General features: G+C 40.7%; 1 protein-coding gene across 1 annotated transcript in view; it reads right to left on the reverse strand.

The window, feature by feature from the left end:
• Nucleotides 1-8,979, reverse strand: part of SGO2 (shugoshin 2) — a 59,740-nt gene extending 50,761 nt beyond the window's left edge. The window contains exons 1-2 of the mRNA XM_012473231.2: nucleotides 8,899-8,979; nucleotides 1,743-1,877 (exon numbers count right to left, since the gene is read on the reverse strand). Coding sequence (XP_012328654.2) covers nucleotides 1,743-1,875 — 133 coding nt within the window. The 5' untranslated portion in view covers nucleotides 1,876-1,877; nucleotides 8,899-8,979. The remainder of the gene's footprint in view (nucleotides 1-1,742; nucleotides 1,878-8,898) is intronic.
• Nucleotides 8,980-20,759: the final 11,780 nt, after the last annotated feature.

Consider the following 20,759-nt stretch of genomic DNA (forward strand, 5'->3'; position numbering starts at 1 on the left):
TTTACTTTATAAGTTTTAACTGAAGGTTGGAAAAGTGAATAACAATACAGATGCAGTTTTGAGAAAAATAAACCCAGAGTTTCAAGCTGAAGAAATGAAGGCTAGACAGAAGATGAAGAATTCAGGAGTTGTGAGGAATGCAGCATATGTATAAAAGTTAGGAATAAGAGGACTGCAGCACAGACACAGCATTCTACATGATTAGATCAGCCACAAAAAGGAAATCTTGATACTTGCTGCTCTACCTGCTTTCCTACCTTTGACTAGTAGATAGAATACAGAAACTGATTCTGCAGCTCTAACTGGAGATGTCCCATAGGAATGAGGATAGCCAATCTGTGAAATTCTAAAGCCAGTTTCTACAGCCCCAGAACTGAACAAATTAGTTAATGCTTCCAAAGTCCATTTTTAACCTGAGTGATAGAGGCATACTTACCGCAATATTAGACAGATAATTTAAACCCTGTCAGACCTTTCACTGACATCAAAAGATCCTACTTCTTATTTCTAGGCATCTACTGCAATCTGAACTTGACTTCTCTTTAAAAGCACTATGTAAATATGATTTAAATCACTCCTGAAAGGCTTTTCTGTTGGAAGCAAAGAAATTTTATTGTGAATTCCTTGGTAAAGCTTACCTTATATATAGTATGTTCCCTTAGTACACTTAAAATATCATTATATTTTCATAATTTTAACTTAATGTCATTATTCAATAACATATGCCACAGAATAAAAGTATAGTGTATATGAAATAAGTTTTAAAAAATTTAATAATATTTTATAAGTACTTAGGGAAAATTTGGGATTCTGCAAAACAGGATCCAAAACAGTACTTTATCTCTGGCACAGAGGGAGTAGTTTCGGATAACCATCCTTGGCATAGCAAATGGAAACTGACTAGAACTGGTTTAGGATTTCCAGAAGATAAAGAGTAAAAACATTTTCCTGTGGTACTCCTCAAAGTCGGCATATTCCCTCATAACAAGGGGTATGGAATAATCTTGCCAAAAAGAGCAGACAGCAGCAATGTAAGGGGTGGCCCTAGAGACCTGGGTGGGAGCTGCATCATGATTTACAGGCACCCAGGAGGCTGCATTATTTTAGAAGGCACACATGATTGTCCTTCACAGGAGCTATATCTATATCAGCAGGTAATGTGACTAAATGGATACTTCCCTGACTCCTGCTAAGATGGGTATGAACATTGAGATAATTTTCAGAAGTAATTTAAGTTTATCTTGGGGAGTTTTCCCACCTCCTTTTTTTCTCCCCTTCTGATGCCTTAACTCCAGAATTCACAAAATTCCATTTCCAAAGTGCTCAGTGTCTTCATAAGATTGCTTATATAAAGTCAAACTCTGCATCACCCAGTATGAGCCAACCTCCTCTGGGCTACCCATCATTCAGTTGCTGCAGCATGCCAGAACAATCTGCTACTCTTTTTACATCTTTTCCAGAAAAGTCACATTGGTATTTTTTTTCTAAACTGTAGAAAGTAGCTATCTTGGGCCACCCTAGCCTCACTGCTAAAAATTCAGCTGTCACCATTTAGGGTAAATAATAAAAACCATCCAACTAACAGGACTTGAAGGAGAAACGGACTCAAATTTAAAAAGTTATCAATTAACAAAACAGTCATTTTAGTAATTTTCTGTACTTGATAAAATAAGGTAGCAAACATATAACAATTCTGGGGAAAAGTAAAAATGTGAGTGTATTTTAAAACTAACAGCACTTACTTAGTATTTTTGTTTTTATTTTTGAAGCAAGAGAAACATTCAACTTAGTAGTCTTTGAAATTCTTTTGTCTTTCACATGTCTCTTAATTCCTGAGGTAAAAAGTGAGCCAGTTTCCATCACTGGGCACTCCATCACTGAAGTGAAAGAAAAAAATAATCATAGTATTGATTAATAAAAGAAAAAGAATAACTGATACATTTTTTAAAGTAATAATCATGACAATATACTTTGTGTGTTATTTGCTAAACTTTGTATAAAATCTGAGTATAAATGTAATCAAAAGTGGCTTAAGGTATAATCCAAAAAGGTAAATGACTGTTTTTTTTCATCCAAACCTACATTAATCATCTATGTACCAGGTCAGGGTACATATGACAGGATATGGTCTCTGCCCTCATGGAATGCATGGTACAATGTGGGTATAGACAGTGCTTTCATACAATGTAAGAAGTATAACCTTAGAGATATACACAGTGTTTAAAGGAAGTACAGAAGAGATATACATAATCCAAGCTGGGGAAGGGGGCTGGAGGAACAGGCAGGAAATCTTAAATTTGTTTGTTAGGTTTATGGCCTATTATTACAGCAATAGGAAGATAAAGAAATCATTACATTGTAGTATTACAAGAGTAATGGCTACAATACACAATGCAGAGGAGAAGTGATTAACTCTGCCTGGGCAGAGGAAAAGGATCAGAAATAGCTTCACTGAGAAGGAGCAGTTGATGTTGAGCCATGTGCTTGGAGAAGACCAATCTCCCCATGCCTTCATTTCTTCCCCAACCCTCCTTGCCTCCATGTGCAGAGATCAAAACAAAACAAAACAAAACAAAACACCCTGTCATCTGCACCTGCCTAAGCCCCGATACTCAGCCTCTCCACCACTACCTGCCCTGAGTTCACAGGACTCATCTTACTATGTCAATCATGGCAATAATCCCTCAACTCCCAGATCACCTTCAATCCCCTCACTGGAATCCCCTTAGCTCTACACATCCCTCATCTGGTCCTGTGGTAAGCTGGAAAATGGCCCCCCAAAGTTATTAGAGGTCTCTTTAATTCTAAACATCAGGTGGAAAAAGGGCCTTTGCAGATTTGAATAAGTTGAGGATCTTATAATGGGGAGATTATCCTGGATTATCCAGGACAAGAGTCCTTACAAGAGACAGCAAAGATGCAGGGTACAGATGACAGGATATGGTCTCTGCCCTCATGGAATGCATGGTACAATGTGGGCACAGACAGTGCTTTCAAACAATGTAAGAAGTGTAAGCTTAGTGATACACACAGAGTTTAAAGGAAGTACAGAAAGAGATGCAGCCACATGTCAAGGACTGCCAGCAGCTATCAGGAACTGAAAAAGGCAAGGAACAGATTTTCCTGAAGAGCCTCCACAGAGAGTGCAGCTGGGCAGACACCTTGATTTCAGCCCAGTGACAAATGAATTTAGACTTCTGGCCTCCAGAACTGTGGCGATATACATTTCTGTTGTTTTAAGCACCTCATTTATGATAATTTGTTACAGCAGCCAAAAGAAACTAATACAGCCTACCTATCTCACCCTTGCCAGACTCATGAGGTCCTCTGGAACTCACACTCCATCATCAACCAAACCTCTACAGCTTCAATCTCTTCTCTGAATGTTCCCTTCATCTTTTTGAACCACCTTCTCCCCTAAGGACACAGATTCTCCTGCAGTCCTGTCAGGCAGAGGTTGTTTTTCCTCCCACACGCCTTCTAGAAGCTACACCACATTCATGTGTGCAGACCGTTCATCTTCCCTCCTCCCTAAAAGTTCTCATCCTTGAATATACTGTCACTAGACTCTATTACCCTTTCCCCTTCACTGCTGTTATCAATCCCTAGGTCACTCCTCTTTATGAATTATTTCATATTCTCACTCACTGTTATTCTGAGAACACTGAAGCAATCTGTGGAGAACTTTCTCAAAACTTCCATTATAATTACCTACCTACTGTATCTGTATCTGTGCATTTGTTTTCTCTCCTTTTGTTAGGGATCAACTGTGTCTCTAGATACCAATCCATGCACTGGATCCCATGCCTTCCTGCCTCCCTAAAGACAATTCTCTCTATGTCATCAATTTTTTCCTTTTACACTGGATCATTCTCATCAATATACAAACACATACTGCTATTTCCCTCACCTTAAAGAACCCTCTTTTGTTCCCATTTCACACTCAGACTACCACTCCAATTCTCTGCAGAACTTTACAGCAAATCTCCTTGAAAAAATTGTCTATACTCAATTTCCAATTTTCTCATTAACTACTTCAATCAGGTTTTCACTTGGACTACTTCACCAAAACTGCTTTTGTCAAGGTCTCTGATGACTTCTGTGCTGCTAAATCTAATAGTCAATTCTGAGTCTTCATTTAACTTGATCTATCAGCAGCATTTGGTTGGTTAATTTCTCCTTCCTCAAAAATTATATTTCCTTGGGTTCCAGAACACCAGACTCCTAAGTTTTTTTCCTACCTATCTACCTACCTATTCCTTCTCTGTCACTTTTACAGGTTCTTCAACTTCTAACAGAGTCTTTCCTTGGACTTCCTCTCTTTAGCTACACTCCCTCCTTTGGTGATTTCAAACAGTCTCATCACTTAAAATACCAGCCAGATGCCAAGAGCTCCAAAATTTAAGTCCTCAGTTTGAATCTCTTTCCTGAACTCTGGATTCATATATCCAACTGTCTACTCTACAATTCCACTTGAATAACTAAAGTAGATGCATCAAATTTAACCTGCCCAAACCTGCTTCACTCAGAGCCTTCTCTATTTCAGTAACTTCATCCTTCCAGTTGCTCAGGTCGAAAATCTCTCTTACATCTCAATTTATCTTCACAATATATTTAGAATCTGACCACTTCTCAGTATGTCCATTGGTGCCAACCTAGTCAGAGGCACTATCATGTCTCACCTGAGTTTCTGTTAACAGGATTTGACTCTCTATTTCCACTGTTGCTCCCCTATGGTGAATTAATCTATACAATCTAAAACTCTCCAATGGTTCCCACTTTTCTCCAAAATCCTAGTACAGTCTCTCCACTATCTCTGCTCTTCTCTAATTTGAACTCCTCCTTCTCTCCTGCTATCACATTCTCCTCAGGCCACATTGGCTAACAAGATCTAGCTTTCTGGAGCATATGCCAGGCATTCTTCAGTCTCAGGTCCTTAGTACTGGTTATTCTACATTTAGAATAAATGCTGTTTAGAAACCTCTTCCTCCAGATATACAAATGGCCCATTCACTCTCCTCTATCAAGTCTGTTCAAATGTCACCTTCTCAGTGAGGTCACTTAAAACTGTAGCTCCAGGACAGGTGTGGTGGCTCACGCCAGTAATCCCAGCACTTTGGGAGGCTGAGTGGGTGGATCACCTGAGGTCAGGAGTTCAAGACCAGCCTGGCCAACATGGTGAACCCTGTCTCTACTAAAATTACAAAAAAATTACCCAGGCATGATGGCGGGTGCCTGTAATTCCAGGTACTCAAGAGGCTGAGGCAAGAGAATTACTTGAACCTGGGAGGCCGAGGTTTCAGTGAGCTGAGCTCATACCATGGCACTCCAGCCTGAGTGACAGACAAAATAAAACTGTAGCTCCTTCCCCTAACATCTATCACTATCTAACATATTATAGATTTATTTGTTGTCTGTCTTTCCTAACCAGAATTTAAATTCCAGGAGATCATGGATTTTTATATTTTAGTCACTATATTCCCCAGCTCATAGAATAGTACATGACAAATGATATCAACACAGTAAATATTTTTTGCATGAATAAATAAGTTTTACAAACCAAGAACTTACCAGGCATCAAGATTAGGAAGGGTATTCCAGGAAGAAAGACTGGCATGTGTAAATGCATGAAAATGAGATATTTAAGAAAATACAAGTGGTCCCTTGATGCTGGAATGCTATGACCCGATTTCCCTGCTTCTCTTTATAGCAAAACTCCTTCAGAGAGTTGTCTATACTTGCTGTCTCCAATTCATCTCCTCCCAGTCTCTCTAGATCCACTACAATGAAATTTCTGCTCTCAACACTACCATATGGAAATAGTTCATTAAGGGCACTGTATTACTAAGTTGTTAAACCAAATACAGTGGTTAGGCCCAGTCTCTTTTTACTTGATCTGTGAAAAGCAGTCAATGTCAAATCATTCCTTCCTTTTGAAGTATGCTCTTCATTTGGCTTGCACAATAGCACATTCTTCTGTTTGTGCTGAGACAGGGTTTTCTCCTGCCACGCTGACCACTTCTCAGTCTCTGTTGCTGGTTATTCTTCATCTCTCTAACCTCTTACCACTGGAGTGCCCTAGGTCTCAGTTCTTGGATCTCATCTCTTTTATATCTACATATACTTCCTGGGCTCTCAGCCAGTATCCTGGCTTTTAAATCTAAATACCAATAACTCTCAAATTTGTGTTCCCAATCCAGACTTTTCCCTTCAACTCCAGATTTATTCATCCAACTGCCTACTACTCATCTCCACCTAGGATTTCTAACACGCATTTCAAATTTAACATGTCCTAAATTCTCCCCACCCCAACCTACTCCCCCATGTTCTCCCTAGTTCACTTAATGACAACTCCATCCTTTCAGTTGCTCAGGTCAGAAACTTCTCTTTCATATTCCATATCCACTCTATCATTAATTATGCTGGCCCAGATTTCGCAATATATCCCCTTTGGCTACTTACCACTATTTCTACTGCTACCACTTTGTTCCAAGTTGCCATTCTCTCTCATACACATTATTGCTATAGTTATGTGACTGGTCTTCCTGCTTCCATTTTCTCCCCCACTATCTATTCTCAACCTAGCAACCACAATGATCCTTTTAAAACTTAAGTAAATTCATGTTATTCCCAAAAAACTCTCCAGTAGCTTTCCATCTCAGTCTTTAAAATGGCCTAGAAAGTACTATACAATTTGACACTTCTCCTCTTCCCTAATTTATCATCAGTGAACCTTTCTAATCCTTTTCATTAATCTTCCTCTTGCTCAAGAATCTCTGGCCACATTGCCTACCTTAACATGCTCTAAAGCAGAAACTTTTATTCCTTTTTCCCTTTGTATCAACTTTTCCTTCAAATGACCACAGGGCTTGCTCACTTCCTGGGAGCACTTGCTAAAATGTTACTTTCTTAGTGAGCCTTCCCAGTCCAAACTACTTATAAATTGTACACTTACCCCATTCTCCCCTTCTGTTTTATTTTTCTCCATTAACTTATCAATGTCTAAGATAAATCTAAATAGTTTATTTAACTTATTATCTGTTTTTTCCTACTAAATTGTAAGTTCAATGAAGGCATCAATTTTTGTCAAGTTTGTTTGCTTCTGTACCTTAGTACAGAAATGTGCCAGCCACATGGCAGCTGCTGGATAATTTGTGGAAGAAGTGACTATGAATGACTGGAAGAACTTTCCAATAGAAAAACTGCCCACTCTTGGAATGGATCTCCTTTGAAAGTGTTAACCAGATGTTGGGTGGAGTCAAGCAAATAACAGAAAGATGGTTTTAGAAGAAATTTCTGCAGTGGGGAATAAGTTGAACCAGAAACCTTTCAAGATTAAGGCTCACTGGGTGCAGTGGTTCATGCCTGTAATCCAGCACTTTGGGAGACTGAGGCGGGCGGATCCCTAAGTCAGGAGTTCGAAACCAGCTTGTCTAATATGGTGAAACCCTGTGTCTACTAAAAACACAAAAATTAGCCAGGGGTGGTGGCGCACGCCTGTAGTCCCAGCTACTCAGGAGGCTGAGGCAGAAGAATCACTTCAACCCGGGAGGCAGAGGTTGCAGTGAGCTGAGATCGTGTCGCTGCACTCCTGCCTGGGCGACTCCATCTCAAAAAACAAAAACAAACAAACAAAAAAAGATTAAGGCTCAACGGTTCTTCTAAACGTTTTGCCAAAAAGAAACTTTAAAATGAAAGAAGATCACTATCTCATAGACAGTAGAACACAGAAACTCCCCACAAATTGTTGCATCTTACACACCTGAAAGGGATCCTAACATAGAAATCTATCCATTTCCCAAAAAAATCCAGTCTGGAATATCAAATCTCATTTTACTAATTAGGAAACCACAGCTGGACTGCTCTCCCCAATAAGCTGGTTCTGACACAATTCCTTAATTTAATAAATGGCACTGTCAATCATCTATTTAAATTCTCATGCCAGAAACCTAGGTCTTCCTTAACACTGCCCTGTCACCCCCTCCATCAATGACCTCACCAAGGGGCACTTCAGGAGCCAGAAACAGGCACCTGGAATACTGTTCGAGGGTGATTTACCATACAGACACTGAGACATTATGATGGTGATTAGAACTGTGTTGGAGCCCCAATTCCAACGTTTCATAGCCATGTGATCTCAATACTTCTTCGTCTCAATTTCCAGATTTATAAAACCATAGAAAATAAGGGCATCTCCTCACAGGGACTAAATGTGCCAATGTATGTACAGTGTCTATTATGGAACCTGGTATACAGTCAGCACTGAATACCAACACCTATTTATTACTACTCTAGAGACTTTTCCGGCCAGCATCTCAACTATCTCTAAATATAAAATACTCAGTTCCACATCCAATTCTCCTGAATTGGATACCTCAGCTAGAAAAATCATTGTCCCTATTCTCTGCTGACATTCTACCTGCATATCAAGAAGATGCAGCTCAAGTTCCAAGTTCTCCCCAGTCTTCCATCACCACTTCGTCTTCAGCCAGCCTCTCCAAAGGAGATGGCTCCTTCGAGAACTTTGGCACACAGTCCCTAACATTCATTCCGCAGACACGTACTGAGGGCTCACAATGAGTTAGAAACTGTTCAACAAGCAGGGAGTAGAGCAGTTCCCAAAACAGAAATTTCTTAAGTAGCTGACCTAACTGGCGGCTCTCCCCACTTGCCCTACTGGGCGCTCAAATCTGAGACAAGAGGCCGTGACTCAAATCCCAAACAAGACTCCGTCAACGAACCCCTCGGAGCCGGAGAGTGGCTGCCGTCCGGGAGGGCAGAGGGCGGAGGACGAGCCGGAGACCGAAGCGGACAGCGCCGAGAGAACCGGCTCAAGAACAGCACCTATCTCGCCAGAGACAGGGCAGCCACGCCAAATACCGCAGGTCACTGACTTACCTTACTTTCAGCGTGAGGTAGCCGCCACCCAGCTCCGGGCGCTCTGGCGAGCAGCTGCGGCTGCGGCTCGGGTTTAAATTCAGCAGCCGTTGGCGGTTGCCCCGTCAGCCAATCGGGTCCCGCGAGAGCGGTGCAGGGGCGTGCAGTTACCCGGAAGTGAAAGGCGGGACCCCACTGCGGGGGCAGGAGGGGGCGTGGCCAGGCGAGCCGGGGGTGGCCTAGTCTGCGTGACTGGGGATCTCTTCCGCCCAGTGTTGGTGTTGGTCCGCTGTCTCCCGAAGCGTTGATGAAAAAGGAAACGCTCCTCTGACATCCCTTATCAATCACATGTCTGAAAGGCTTGACAGCCACCTCAAGTCTGTTGTAAGGTTTATGTTGTTTACTGTGATAACTACCCACCCACATTTTACCATTTCTTCTGCATCCTTGCATTCCCGATTGTGATGCCAGCACCTTTATTTAGTTTTCACTTAAAAGCTCTCCCCATTTTTCTTTTAACTTTCTAGGGGAAAGGCAGCAATAACATTTCGTTACAAACCCCGGATCTCATTAATGTTTAGGTCTTGCACTAATGGTCTGTTTTAGCTGAATATACAAGAATGACGTTTTCCATTATACACAACTTAATTTTAAAAATGTATTATTCACCTTATATTCCATGTCAATTCACTTAGTTATTTTTCGAAAATGACTTTCATAATTTTTACAAAGAATTTGTAGAAACTACAAAAGATAAAATTTCCTCTTTGTATGCCATTGGACTGAAGATGAAAATAGCTTGTTAAATCAAGGTTCCAATAATTGATTATACAGTAATGCAGTCAACTTCATATTCTTGTCAATTTTTTGTTCATTCGAAGACATTTGAGAATTACAGCTTTCCATTCTTACTTTAGAGAATCTAGACAAATGATGCAAAACATGCTTTTGAGTTAAGACCTTTTAGTCTAATATGTATCAAGATCAGTCTCCAAACAGATCTGGTTACATGAGTCTTATCTAAGTTGAAAATTATTTCTTGATTGTCCAGCTGCTAAAATTTCAGAAAACAGTAAAATAAAAATTTCAGTAACAGTGGGTTAGAAAGTAATATACTGGTTATAGAAATTTATGCTTACCTAGGAGTTAACTAGAACTATATTTTTTTTACCCAGACTGACACATTAAATGCTCAATGTCTGTTATATGTTTTTTAAAATGAACCTTGTAGTGACTGTGCCATTTAATGGTTATTTAATCTTGGCCAAACCACTTAATCTCTCTGGGCTTCTGTTTCCTCATTCGTAAAATGGAGGTTAATAACAGCATCCCATATATTTTTACGATGGCTTCAATCAATGGACCCTTTTGTTCAAATACATTAAAACTGCTTTCTTCCCAATGCGCACATTTTGTAGCTACAGCTTCAAAACCAAAACAAATAGAAAAGGAAGACAGGAAAGTCAGAGATAGGAGAGATGCTAAAAAATACCAAGACCTCTTTTTTATTTTTTTTTAAGTGCTATCTCAGAGCAGGTGAAAGGATTTAACTGCTTTGTAAATTGTAAAACCTCTTGAAAATGTAAATATGTATCATATACAACCATAAACCTAAAAAGTATAATTAATTGGGTTAAATTTAATGTGATCTCAGCTTGCATTTCAGTTATTTGCCTTTTGCTTCTTGGTATAATGGATAGAGGCAGGAGCCCTGGATGAGAAGTCTGGAGATGCAGTTATTATAGATGTGGCTAAGCCATTAGCTGTGTGTTCCTTGTTTCAACTATTTTATCTGTAAAATAAAAGTTACATTAAATGAGCTCACAGTCCTATTGTGATACTCTCCTACGCTGAGCACTAATTTTGTTCCTCTCCATCTGTTCTCCTTTATTCTTATACTCATTAGTTGCCTGATTTTCTCTACCCTAGGACACAATTACCGGTACCAAAAAAGGGATGGGAAGGAAAGGAAAAACGAAAGTGTAACTATTGGAAAAACGAAAGTGTAACTGTCAAAAAAACAAAAACCAAAAAACCCTCTTTAACATATCAGCATTACTAAAACAAAAATCATCCAAGAACAGTCCTTGAGCAGGAGCCAAGTAAAGAATACTGCAAATCAACAAACTAATAAAACAAAGTAGAAAGAGTATACTTACATTTTATGAAACCATCTGACCTGACCATCTGTACCAGTCTGGCAGGTTGAATTGCACCAAGAAAAACTAACCCAGGCTGGTAGAAGCAGAAAAGAATATTGGGTGGGTTAAAGCATTTCTGGGTAGGATAGAGATACAGGCTTGGAAAACAAGGGGGCCTTGGCCACAGACAAGCACCTAGCCATACTCATGCTACCAAGAATAGCCCTTTGAGGATGCAGTTGATCTTGCACAGTCAACAGTGGCACTAGATGCCGCCACTGGGACCACCACTGCTGCTGCATATGGGAAAAGTGGGCATGGTTGTGCTGCAGTTTTCCCATCATTGCTGCTTGGCATTACTAGCTTCCGTTGCTAAACCTGGTTTGAGTGTATCTGACTAGTCAAACCTGAATCATATGCTACAAGTCCTGCTGCAAGGGGGTCCTGAACAGCCTGTCTGGCTTTTGTTATTGTTGTCGTCAATGATGATGATGATGACGATGATGGTGATGCTGTTGGCTTGTTTTTTGTTTTTTTTTTTCCCGAGACGGAGTTTCACTCTTGTTACCCAGGCTGGTCAACATGGTGAAACCCTGTCTCTACTAAAAAAACAAAAATTAGCTGGGCATGGTGGCGCATGCCTATAATCCCAGCCACTTGGGAGGCTGAGGCAGGAGAATTGCTTCAACCCAGGAGGCCAAGGCTGCATTGAGCTGAGATCATGCCGCTGCACTCCAGCCTGGCGCCTGCTAACAGAGTGAGACTCTGTCTCAAAATAAATAAATAAAAGAAAGAAAGAAAGAAAGAAAGCATTCAGAAAACAAAGAGCAACTCTTAAAGAAGAGGGGAGACAAATCTTCAGGGGAAGTCACATAGCAGTGGAACCTTGAAGGCCAAGTTGGGTGAGATTCATTAGGCTGACAGCACGTAGTCTGTCCCAGGAAGCGGTTCAGAACTTCTGGGGCCCAGAACTCATGTGGTCAGATGATGGAAGCAAAGGCTGAGAGGTTAGACAAAATCAAGTAACAGAAGTATCTTGGGTGCCCAGCTAAGAAGCTTTACTTTGTGTGGACGTGAAGGAAAGTCGTGGGGGTGGGGAGCAGGGGGCAGTGCTCAAACTCTCAAGTTTAAGAAAGGGAATGATAAGATCCAATTAACTCTAGAAAATCCAGGAGCAACGTTGAGGATAGATGGAAGGGGGCCCTGAGCCTTGAGGTGATTCAAGAACGTTTTTGTGGTTTAGGCAAGGGCAGGGAATACGTAACAGGAACACCAAGCTTCCTTATGTCTGACCAAGGCATATGTGCATGTGGAAGGGAGGCTTGTCTTGGAAGAAATAAAATAATCAGGGAACTTGGTCTACTACTTGTCCAGCTAGATAACCTCTAGCCTGGTTCTCATGGCGACTCTTCCCAACACGACTCCAGTCCAGATGCTGGATGACACTGAGAGACTGGGGTGGAGTCCCCTTCTCAGCCTCCACCCTATGCCTCTGCAGGAAGTCCCAAAAGCTTAAAGTATTCCTTTACTCAAGATTTCCAGTCATAAAATAACCATACAAAGTGGAGGCTTGGGGAGGGGGCTTGAAAAGATAGATGCTGTACTCACTAGCTTTACCAGTGGACTCACACTTACATGTACCATGCAGCTGGCAGGATCCTGAAGCCCACATCTCCAGAGTTCTTTCCATATGGACATTCCCTGGCTGCTGGACAGGGCCCCAGAGACCCCCACACCCTTCCTCATCATATAATCCTTCCCCCTTCCACTCTTCACTGAAACGCTAAGGAATAGCAATTGTGGAAAATAACGAAGTCTGCTGTTTAGGAGATCTAGTCAGAAATGTCCAGTAGGCTCACAGAAGTAGACATATGGATCTGAAAAGGGATGCTCAGATTTGGTAGTCAGCAGTGAACAGTAAAGAGAAATCACAGTTATTAAGTTATGGAGGAAGGGTGTGTGGAGGTATAAGAAGAGTAGAAGGAAGAACCAGGGTGAATATCAATGAATGGAGGAAAGATGAAAAGGCAGCAAGAGAGGCAGCGAGAGGTAGAAGGAGACATATGGGAGGGCTGAGCGAGAAGATGATGGCTGGGAGGGGACCGCCAACCTGGTCTTAAGCAGCAGAAAAGACCTAAGCGAGAACAGCACTGAGGTTTGACAGTTGAGTCATTACTTTTGCAAAACAGAGAATGCAGAGATGAAATTGGACAATTCTTTGAGGATCAAGAAAGAAATGGCAATAGCTACAGGGGAATAAGGTTGGAGGGAGGGTTTGTATTTGTGAAAGGAAAATTTTGGGGCCCCAAAATTACTAAGCTAAAAGGAAAAGTCCAACTGGAAACTGCTCAGGGCAAAACCTTCCTCCCATTCTATTCAAAGTCATCCCTCTGCTCACTGAGATAGCTGCATATTCTGATTGCCTCCTTCAGAAAAGCTTATCAGAAACTCAAAATAATGCAACCATTTGTCTCTCATTTACCTGTGACCTGGAAGCCCCCTTCCTGCTTTGAGTTGTCCCTGCCTTTCTGGACAGAGCCAATGTACTTCTTACATATGTTGATTGATGTCTCATGTCTTCCTAAAATGTATAAAACCAAGCTGTGCCCCAGATACTTTGGGCACATGTCATCAGGACTTCCTGAGGCTGTGTCATGGGTGTGTGTTCTTAACCTTGGCAAAATTAACTTTCCAAATTAACTGAGACCTGTCTCAAATTTTCGGGGTTCACATATTCTTTATAAAGACTGGATAAAGGAGCTGTTAGAGGGAGGGAGGCTGACATAGGGAAGTGGTGGGTAGTGGTGGGGCAGAGGTTAGAATCAGGGCTAAGCTGAAGGGTCTCCTTTTCCTTTGTGGTGGGAAGAGAAGAAAGACCAGATGTTGTAGGCATAGATAAGTTTGAAAACCAGAGTGCTTTGTAAGCTTTCACATTCATAGAAATGTAGGAATGTTATCTTTAAAACATTTGCTTCCTTAAAAACAGGCAACTCTACATTTAAAATTTTTATGCTTTCACTTTAGTAAAACCTAATGTAAGTGACATTATTTAGGCATAAACCAAAACTTCCTTTTCTCCTGTAAACAGTTTCACTAACAGAAAGAAATAAAATAATTATAGTCATGTCCCACTTTATGATGTTTCAGTCAACAACCAACCAAATGTACAATGATGGTCCCAGATTTTAATGGGGCTAAGACATTCCTATTGCCTAGTGACATGGTAGCCATTGTAACATCATAGCACAATTCCTTTATTTTTTTTAAATAAATTAAGGTAACCTAAGTGTATAGTGTTTATAAAGCCTATCCTAGTGAACAGTAACGTCCTGGGCCTTCACATTCATTCACCACTCACTGACTCACCCAGAGAAACTTCCAGTCCTGCAAGCCCCATTCATGGTAAGTGCCTTATGCAGCTGTACTATTTTTCAAAATCATTTATATCATATGTTTACTATACTTTTTCTGTGTTTAGATATGTTTAGATACACAAATACTTACCGTTGTGCTACAGTTGCCTCTAGTGTTCAGCACAGTATCATGCTGTACAGGTTTGTAGCCTAGGGGTAATATACAATATAGCCTAGGTGTATAGTAGGCTATGCCATCTAGATTTGTGTAAGTGCACTCTATGATGTTCACACAGCAATGAAACTGCATAAAGAGGAATTTCTCAGAACATATTCCCATCCTTAAGTGATGCATGACTGTGTATCTGTAAGATCTACATGATTGCTTATGCTACTGAGGTCTACATTTATTCACCTTTTTTGGCTACTGAGTCTGTTTTGTACTGAAGGTAATGTTTTGAAGTCTTTTTGTTTGTGTGTTTCTATCAGTGTTTCTTTGCATGTCCTGTGGTTTTTCCCTTATAAAGTTTGCTACCGAGTTATTTGGTGAATGGAATTCATAACTGTAGTATATCCATTGTGAACTGTGGCATGAACACATGCCCTCCTTTGTCTCATTTAATGCATTTTGGTTTAAGCTTTATTTTGACATTAGCATCACAACCCCCGCTTTATTGTTGTTTCCATTTGTCTAGTGTACTTTTGCCCATCCCTTTCGTTTTAGACTTTCTGATTCATTTTGATTCAGTCATGTCTCTTATTTTCAGCATCTTGGTTTGTGAACAAAATTGAAAATCTTTTGCTTTTTTTTTTTTTAAACAGAGTGTCTCTCTGTTACCCTGTTACCCAGGCTGGAGTCAGTGGTGTGATCTTGGCTTACTGCAACCTCTGCCTCCTGGACTCAAGTGATTCTCCTGTCTCAGCCTCCTGAGTAGCTGGGATTACAGGTGCCCGCCACCATGCCTAGCTAATTTTTGTATTTTTAGTACAGACAGAGTTCACCATGTTGGCCAGGCTGGTCTCAAATGCCTGACCTCAGGTGATCTGCCTCACAAAGTGCTGGTATTATGGGCATGAGCGTGCCCAGAGGAAATCTTCTGCTTTTAATAGATAAGTTAAACTCTTTCATATTCATTAATATGACATTTAGTTCAATTCATTTTGCTATACATATTTTATAATTATCTTAAAACTGTTTTATTTGCTGTGTTTCTTTCTGTGCATGATACATTTTCTTTGCTATTCTAATTTCAAAATTTATTTTAATCTACATATTTGTATCTATATCTATATATATGCATATACTAATATTGGTTCTGTTTCTATGGAAAATCATGAATAATACATCATCTGTTCATTTCAAAGATCTGATATGGTTTATGAGATTTCAAGTTCAAGGGTGTTCTTTTCTGCAATGAAATACAGTTTGTCAATGGATGGCTTTTGCATGTGCACATGCACATACATGCATGTGTATGTAGCTAAAGATTGCATATTTTTAAAACTTTGAGGCCGGGCACAGTGGCTCACGCTTGTAATCTTAGCACTTTGGGAGGCCAAGGCAGGTGGATCACTTGAGGTCAGGAGTTCGAGACTGCCCTGGCTAATATGGTGAAACCCTGTCTCTACTAAAAATACAAAAAATTAGCAAGGCATGGTGGTGCATGCTTGTAATCCCAGCTACTTGGGAGGCTGAGACAGGAGAATCACTTGAACTGGGAGGTGGAGGTTGCAGTGAGCTGAGATCATGCCATTGCACTCCAGCCTGGGGGGGAAAAAAGCTTCAAAATTCATTTGCTTTATTTGGCACTAAAATTTCTTTTTACTTATTTTTCTCTTCACCAAGATTCAAAGGGTGTCTCTCTATTCCTTTTTACCTTCTGTACCTCCAGAAGCAATGTATTTCATAGATTGTTACCATGAATCATGTGCACTTTAAGAAAATACATATAGCAAGTGGTTTTATCCCCTAGGAATCTTCTCTAGTATTTTAGCACATACGATGGACTTTCTCTTTTTTATGGTTTTGTTAGATCAATCACAGGCCTGTCAACAGCTCTTCACTTCTCTCTTCCATTCACTTTCTCCAGACTACTCTTTATCTCTGTGAAAGTTTATGGCAAGATCTTGGGACACAGCTAGTTGAGATTGGATGTTTATTTCAGATACACTGAAATTTGAACATTCTCTTTTAGTTATTCAGAGGGCAAGCATTTCATGCAGTTTTGTTTGATCTTTTTATTGTTCTGCAGTGTGGTTTTCAGAGAATGAGTTGGGAAATTCAGATTTATGCAGCTATGGCTGCTATTACCTGGCTGCTCAGAAATTGTCCTGTCAGTGTCATCTTGGTGGAACTGCACACTCTGCACCAGGCATTGTAAAAGGAAAAACATCCTAACTCATCTAGCCTTTGTAGACAAAGAAGCAACCAGACCCTTCATTCTCCCATACCTTGTCCTGGATTTGAAGGAGGAATGTTTACAGTTTGGGAAGCTTTTCCTGGAGGATAGTCACAAAGTTATTTGTTTCTCTTTTACCATGACAAGTACCTATCTTTCCCACCTTAAAGAGTGCCAGAAGAGGAGGGCAGTCTGGAGTCTAATTAGGTGTGTGACTCAGGCTCTGAGTCCTTCCCTTCAAGCTCCTATGCACCAGAGCTAGGATTGTTCTTTCCTTCCAGGAGAGCTGCAGGAGGGAGTAATCACCGAAGGGTTTTCCTGAAGCTTTAGTTCCACATAAGACCCTCCCTGCCCTTAGTTCACCATACAATTGAGAGCAGTCAGATAGTGGGGTTATACCAATGCTATTGAGTTAAATATTTGGCCTTTGCTTGAACCTTGCATTAATAGACCGTTAGGACTTTTCTCATTATGTCTATAATCACCCCAGCAGTAGCAATTCCCCAAGTTGTCCACTGTTACGAGGGGCCCTCATCCTCATTCTTCTGCGCCAATTCCTCAGTCTTCCCATTACTTCCAAGCACCTCCACAGAGCCCTTTAAAATCCACTTTTAAATATTATCATCACAGTTTTTTTCTTTCTTTTTACTTTTTTTCTTTTTTGAGATGTAGTCTTGCTCTGTGGCCCAGGCTGGAGTGTAGTGGTGTGATCTTGGCTCACTGCAACCTCTGCCTCCCGGGTTCAAGCAATTCTCCTGCCTCAGCCACCTGGGTAGCTGGGATTACAGGCACCTACCATCACACCTGGCTAAAATGTTACTAACGCTTCAATTTTTTTTTTCCTGAAAGTTGTCTGTTCTTAGATGTCCTGCTTCCACTGTAGTCTTCTCTAGGGGAGACAACTTTTTCTTCCACTCCCCCAATATTCCAGAATCAGGAGGTGGGGCTGGCATTCTGTTTTCTCTCAAAAGTGCTTCCAAACACTTTTCCCGCCTTTGTCTTTCTAAGCCCTAGGTAATTTTAACTATATGCATACATCTAGATAGAGGATCTCTCCTTCTATCTTCAATGCGGTTTTCTACAACTCTTCTGATCATCAATTATTGGTGACATCGGTTTCCGTTTCATCGTCTTTCTCTCTATGCCTACTCATTCTTGTTGACTTTGTATTTATTTATGGTGGTAACCCATCTTACAACCTGGCTTGCCATTTATTTACAATTTTCATCTCCACTAAGTTTGTTTCCACCCCATCTCAGCCCAGAGCCTTGGCATTACATTCATTACATGACTTCTGACATCTTGAATCCAAGTATACTCTCTGACCACTGCCTTCAATCCTTCTAGCTCACTTACTCTAGTATCCCTATTTGAATAATTCCTATTTGAATAATAACTCCATTGAGATCTCAGATCCATTAACCTCACTACCCTTTCACTATGCATCACCACATTCATATATTTCCCTCCTTACCCAGCATAGAGTCGATGTTTCATCATGGTAATCAATCCTTGTGTCATACTACCTGGCTAAATCCCAACCCTGGCTGAGCCCAGAGTTATCTACTTTCTCAGCACCTGTACTGAAGCTGCTGAATGTTGCTGGATAAAAGTCATACAACTGGGATGACTAGCTTGTCATCCATGTTATAATGATTACAATCTTCAACTGGACACTCATTCCTTCTTAGCAATCCTACCAAGTTTCTATAGAAAGTTTGCTTTTCAGTTTCCAAGATAAATAATTCATAACTTACACTCCTTCAAACCTCTTCCACCCCTCATATCCTTTCCTCTCAGCATCTGACCTTGCTTTAGACTAAATGGAGAATGCAGAAGCCATTTGGTCAGACTTTTCTCATCTCTCCTCTGTGAAATCTACAACTTACTTTAACTGAAATCTGTCTTCTCCGTTTTACCTCCTACCCCTGCTCTTGTCAAATGAAAATTGCTTCATTTGTGCTTTGACTCCAATACCCTTTTGCTTTGCCAAGTATTTCCTTCAGTTGCCCCCCTCTTCCCTTCCTGCCTCACCAGTCTCTACCTATCTACTGAATCATTTCCATCAGCATAACCCACTGGAATGACTCTCATCCTAAAACTCCTTTTCTTGACTCTTCCCACCTTCACTCGCAGCCCCACTTCTCTACTTCTATTTACAACGAAGTCTTCTCTAAAGGGTTACATCCAGTCTTCCATCTCCCATTCATTCTCCAGCCCATTTTTGGCTAGTTTGCATCCTCACCACAGCATTGAAACTGCTCTTGTCAAGGTCACCTAGAACTCCCACAATACCAAATACAATGGACCCTTGATCTCTCAGTGGCATTTGACATGAATGACATTTTGCTCTCTTGGTTCCTATAACTCCACATGCTCCTGATTCCCCTCCTTCCTATTGGCTCTTCCTTGTAAGCCTGACTTCTAAGTGCTGAAGTCAATGCTTCATGCTGTCTCTTCTCATTTATCTGCCCTTTCTGCAGATAATTAACTCTCATAGCTTTAAATGTTTATGCTTTCAAAACATATACCTTCAACACAGAATAATTTTACTCCTGAGCTCCAGATTTATTCAATTGCTCATTGATCTCTCTACCTGGATGTCTGATAAACATCTGAATCTTAGTAGTCTAAAACAAGGCTTCTGATCTCTTCCCTCAAACATATTCCTCTCCCATAATTCACCGATTTGGTAAACTCACTATCATCCTATTGTTCAAACCAACAATTTAGAGATATTCCTACATTTTCCCCTTTCCCTTAAATTCCACATATGGCAGCCATGAAAATGCACTTCTCAGTTCCCAATTGCAGGGAGTATTGTTAACTGATGCCCCAGCGGGTATCCTCTAAAATTTATCACCATGTTCCAGGCTGGACTGCCACTGACTGCTCCCCGCCAGCAACTGAGCTGAGGGATGTAAGGCAGATCCATTCCTGGGAGACACAGAACTCTTCTGATATGGGTGACTTTGGCTTGAAGACTTCCCATTAGCTGTGCTGAAACTTTCTCAGAACTGTATCATATCTACAACTTTTCCTACTCTTCCTTTCCTGTTCTCCACAGGGTTGAAACTGTCTAATGTCTTTTCTAATTCCCCTCAGGTGCTTCCCTATTATTACCTCATAGGTGTTTCCTTCAGTAAGTCTCTCACATGTCTAATCTGATAGTATTGTCTGCTTCTCAGAGGATTCATATTAACACATTGTATTTAATCCATCAACAAATTTTACGCCATTTCTATCTCCTAAGTACACCTCTTGCATCCATCCACTTCTCTTTATTGCCAACACTACTCAAGGAGAACTATGACATTTCTCCCCTGGATTACTACAATAGTCATCTACATCCATCTCATACCTCTCCAATCCATTCTCACCTCAGTAGCTGCAGTGATTTATTTTTTATTGGTAAATCAATCCTGTCATTTCCCTTCTTAAAACCTTTCAGTAGCTTCTCATCATGCATAGAGTCAAATTAAACTTCTACTAAGGCCACACAATACTTTAGAGCCTGGGTCTCTCTCTTCAACTTCATCCCATCTCATCTTCCCGCCTGTCTTGATGCCCACCAAGGCTCAGACATACTAGTAGCCTTTCTCTTCCTACAGATTGCTGAGTCCTCTCCTGCCTGAGGGGCTTTCCATTTGCCCTCCTTTCTTCCTATAAAATACCCTTCCTCCATCACTGTAGAAGGTGGACTCCTTCTCACCCTTTAGCCCTCAACTTAAATGTCCACCCATTTCCTCACACCTAGTTATCACTGTCTGTCACCACTTTGCTTAGTGTCTGTTTCTGCCACTTGAACAAGGGCAGGCAAACTATGGCCCATGGACCACCATTTGTGTTTGTCTGGCCCATGATCTAAGAATGGCTTTTACATATTTAAGGGTTTGAAAAAGCTGCATTTTTACATTTCATGACACATGAAAATTATATGAAACTGGAATTTCAGTGTCCATAAAGTTGGAACTAGCAATGCTCAGTTG

This window comes from Aotus nancymaae, unplaced genomic scaffold (genome assembly GCF_030222135.1).
Source record: "Aotus nancymaae isolate 86718 unplaced genomic scaffold, 86718_ANA_hifiasm-v0.15.2.pri h1tg000008l, whole genome shotgun sequence".
NCBI classification, from domain to species: domain Eukaryota; kingdom Metazoa; phylum Chordata; class Mammalia; order Primates; family Aotidae; genus Aotus; species Aotus nancymaae.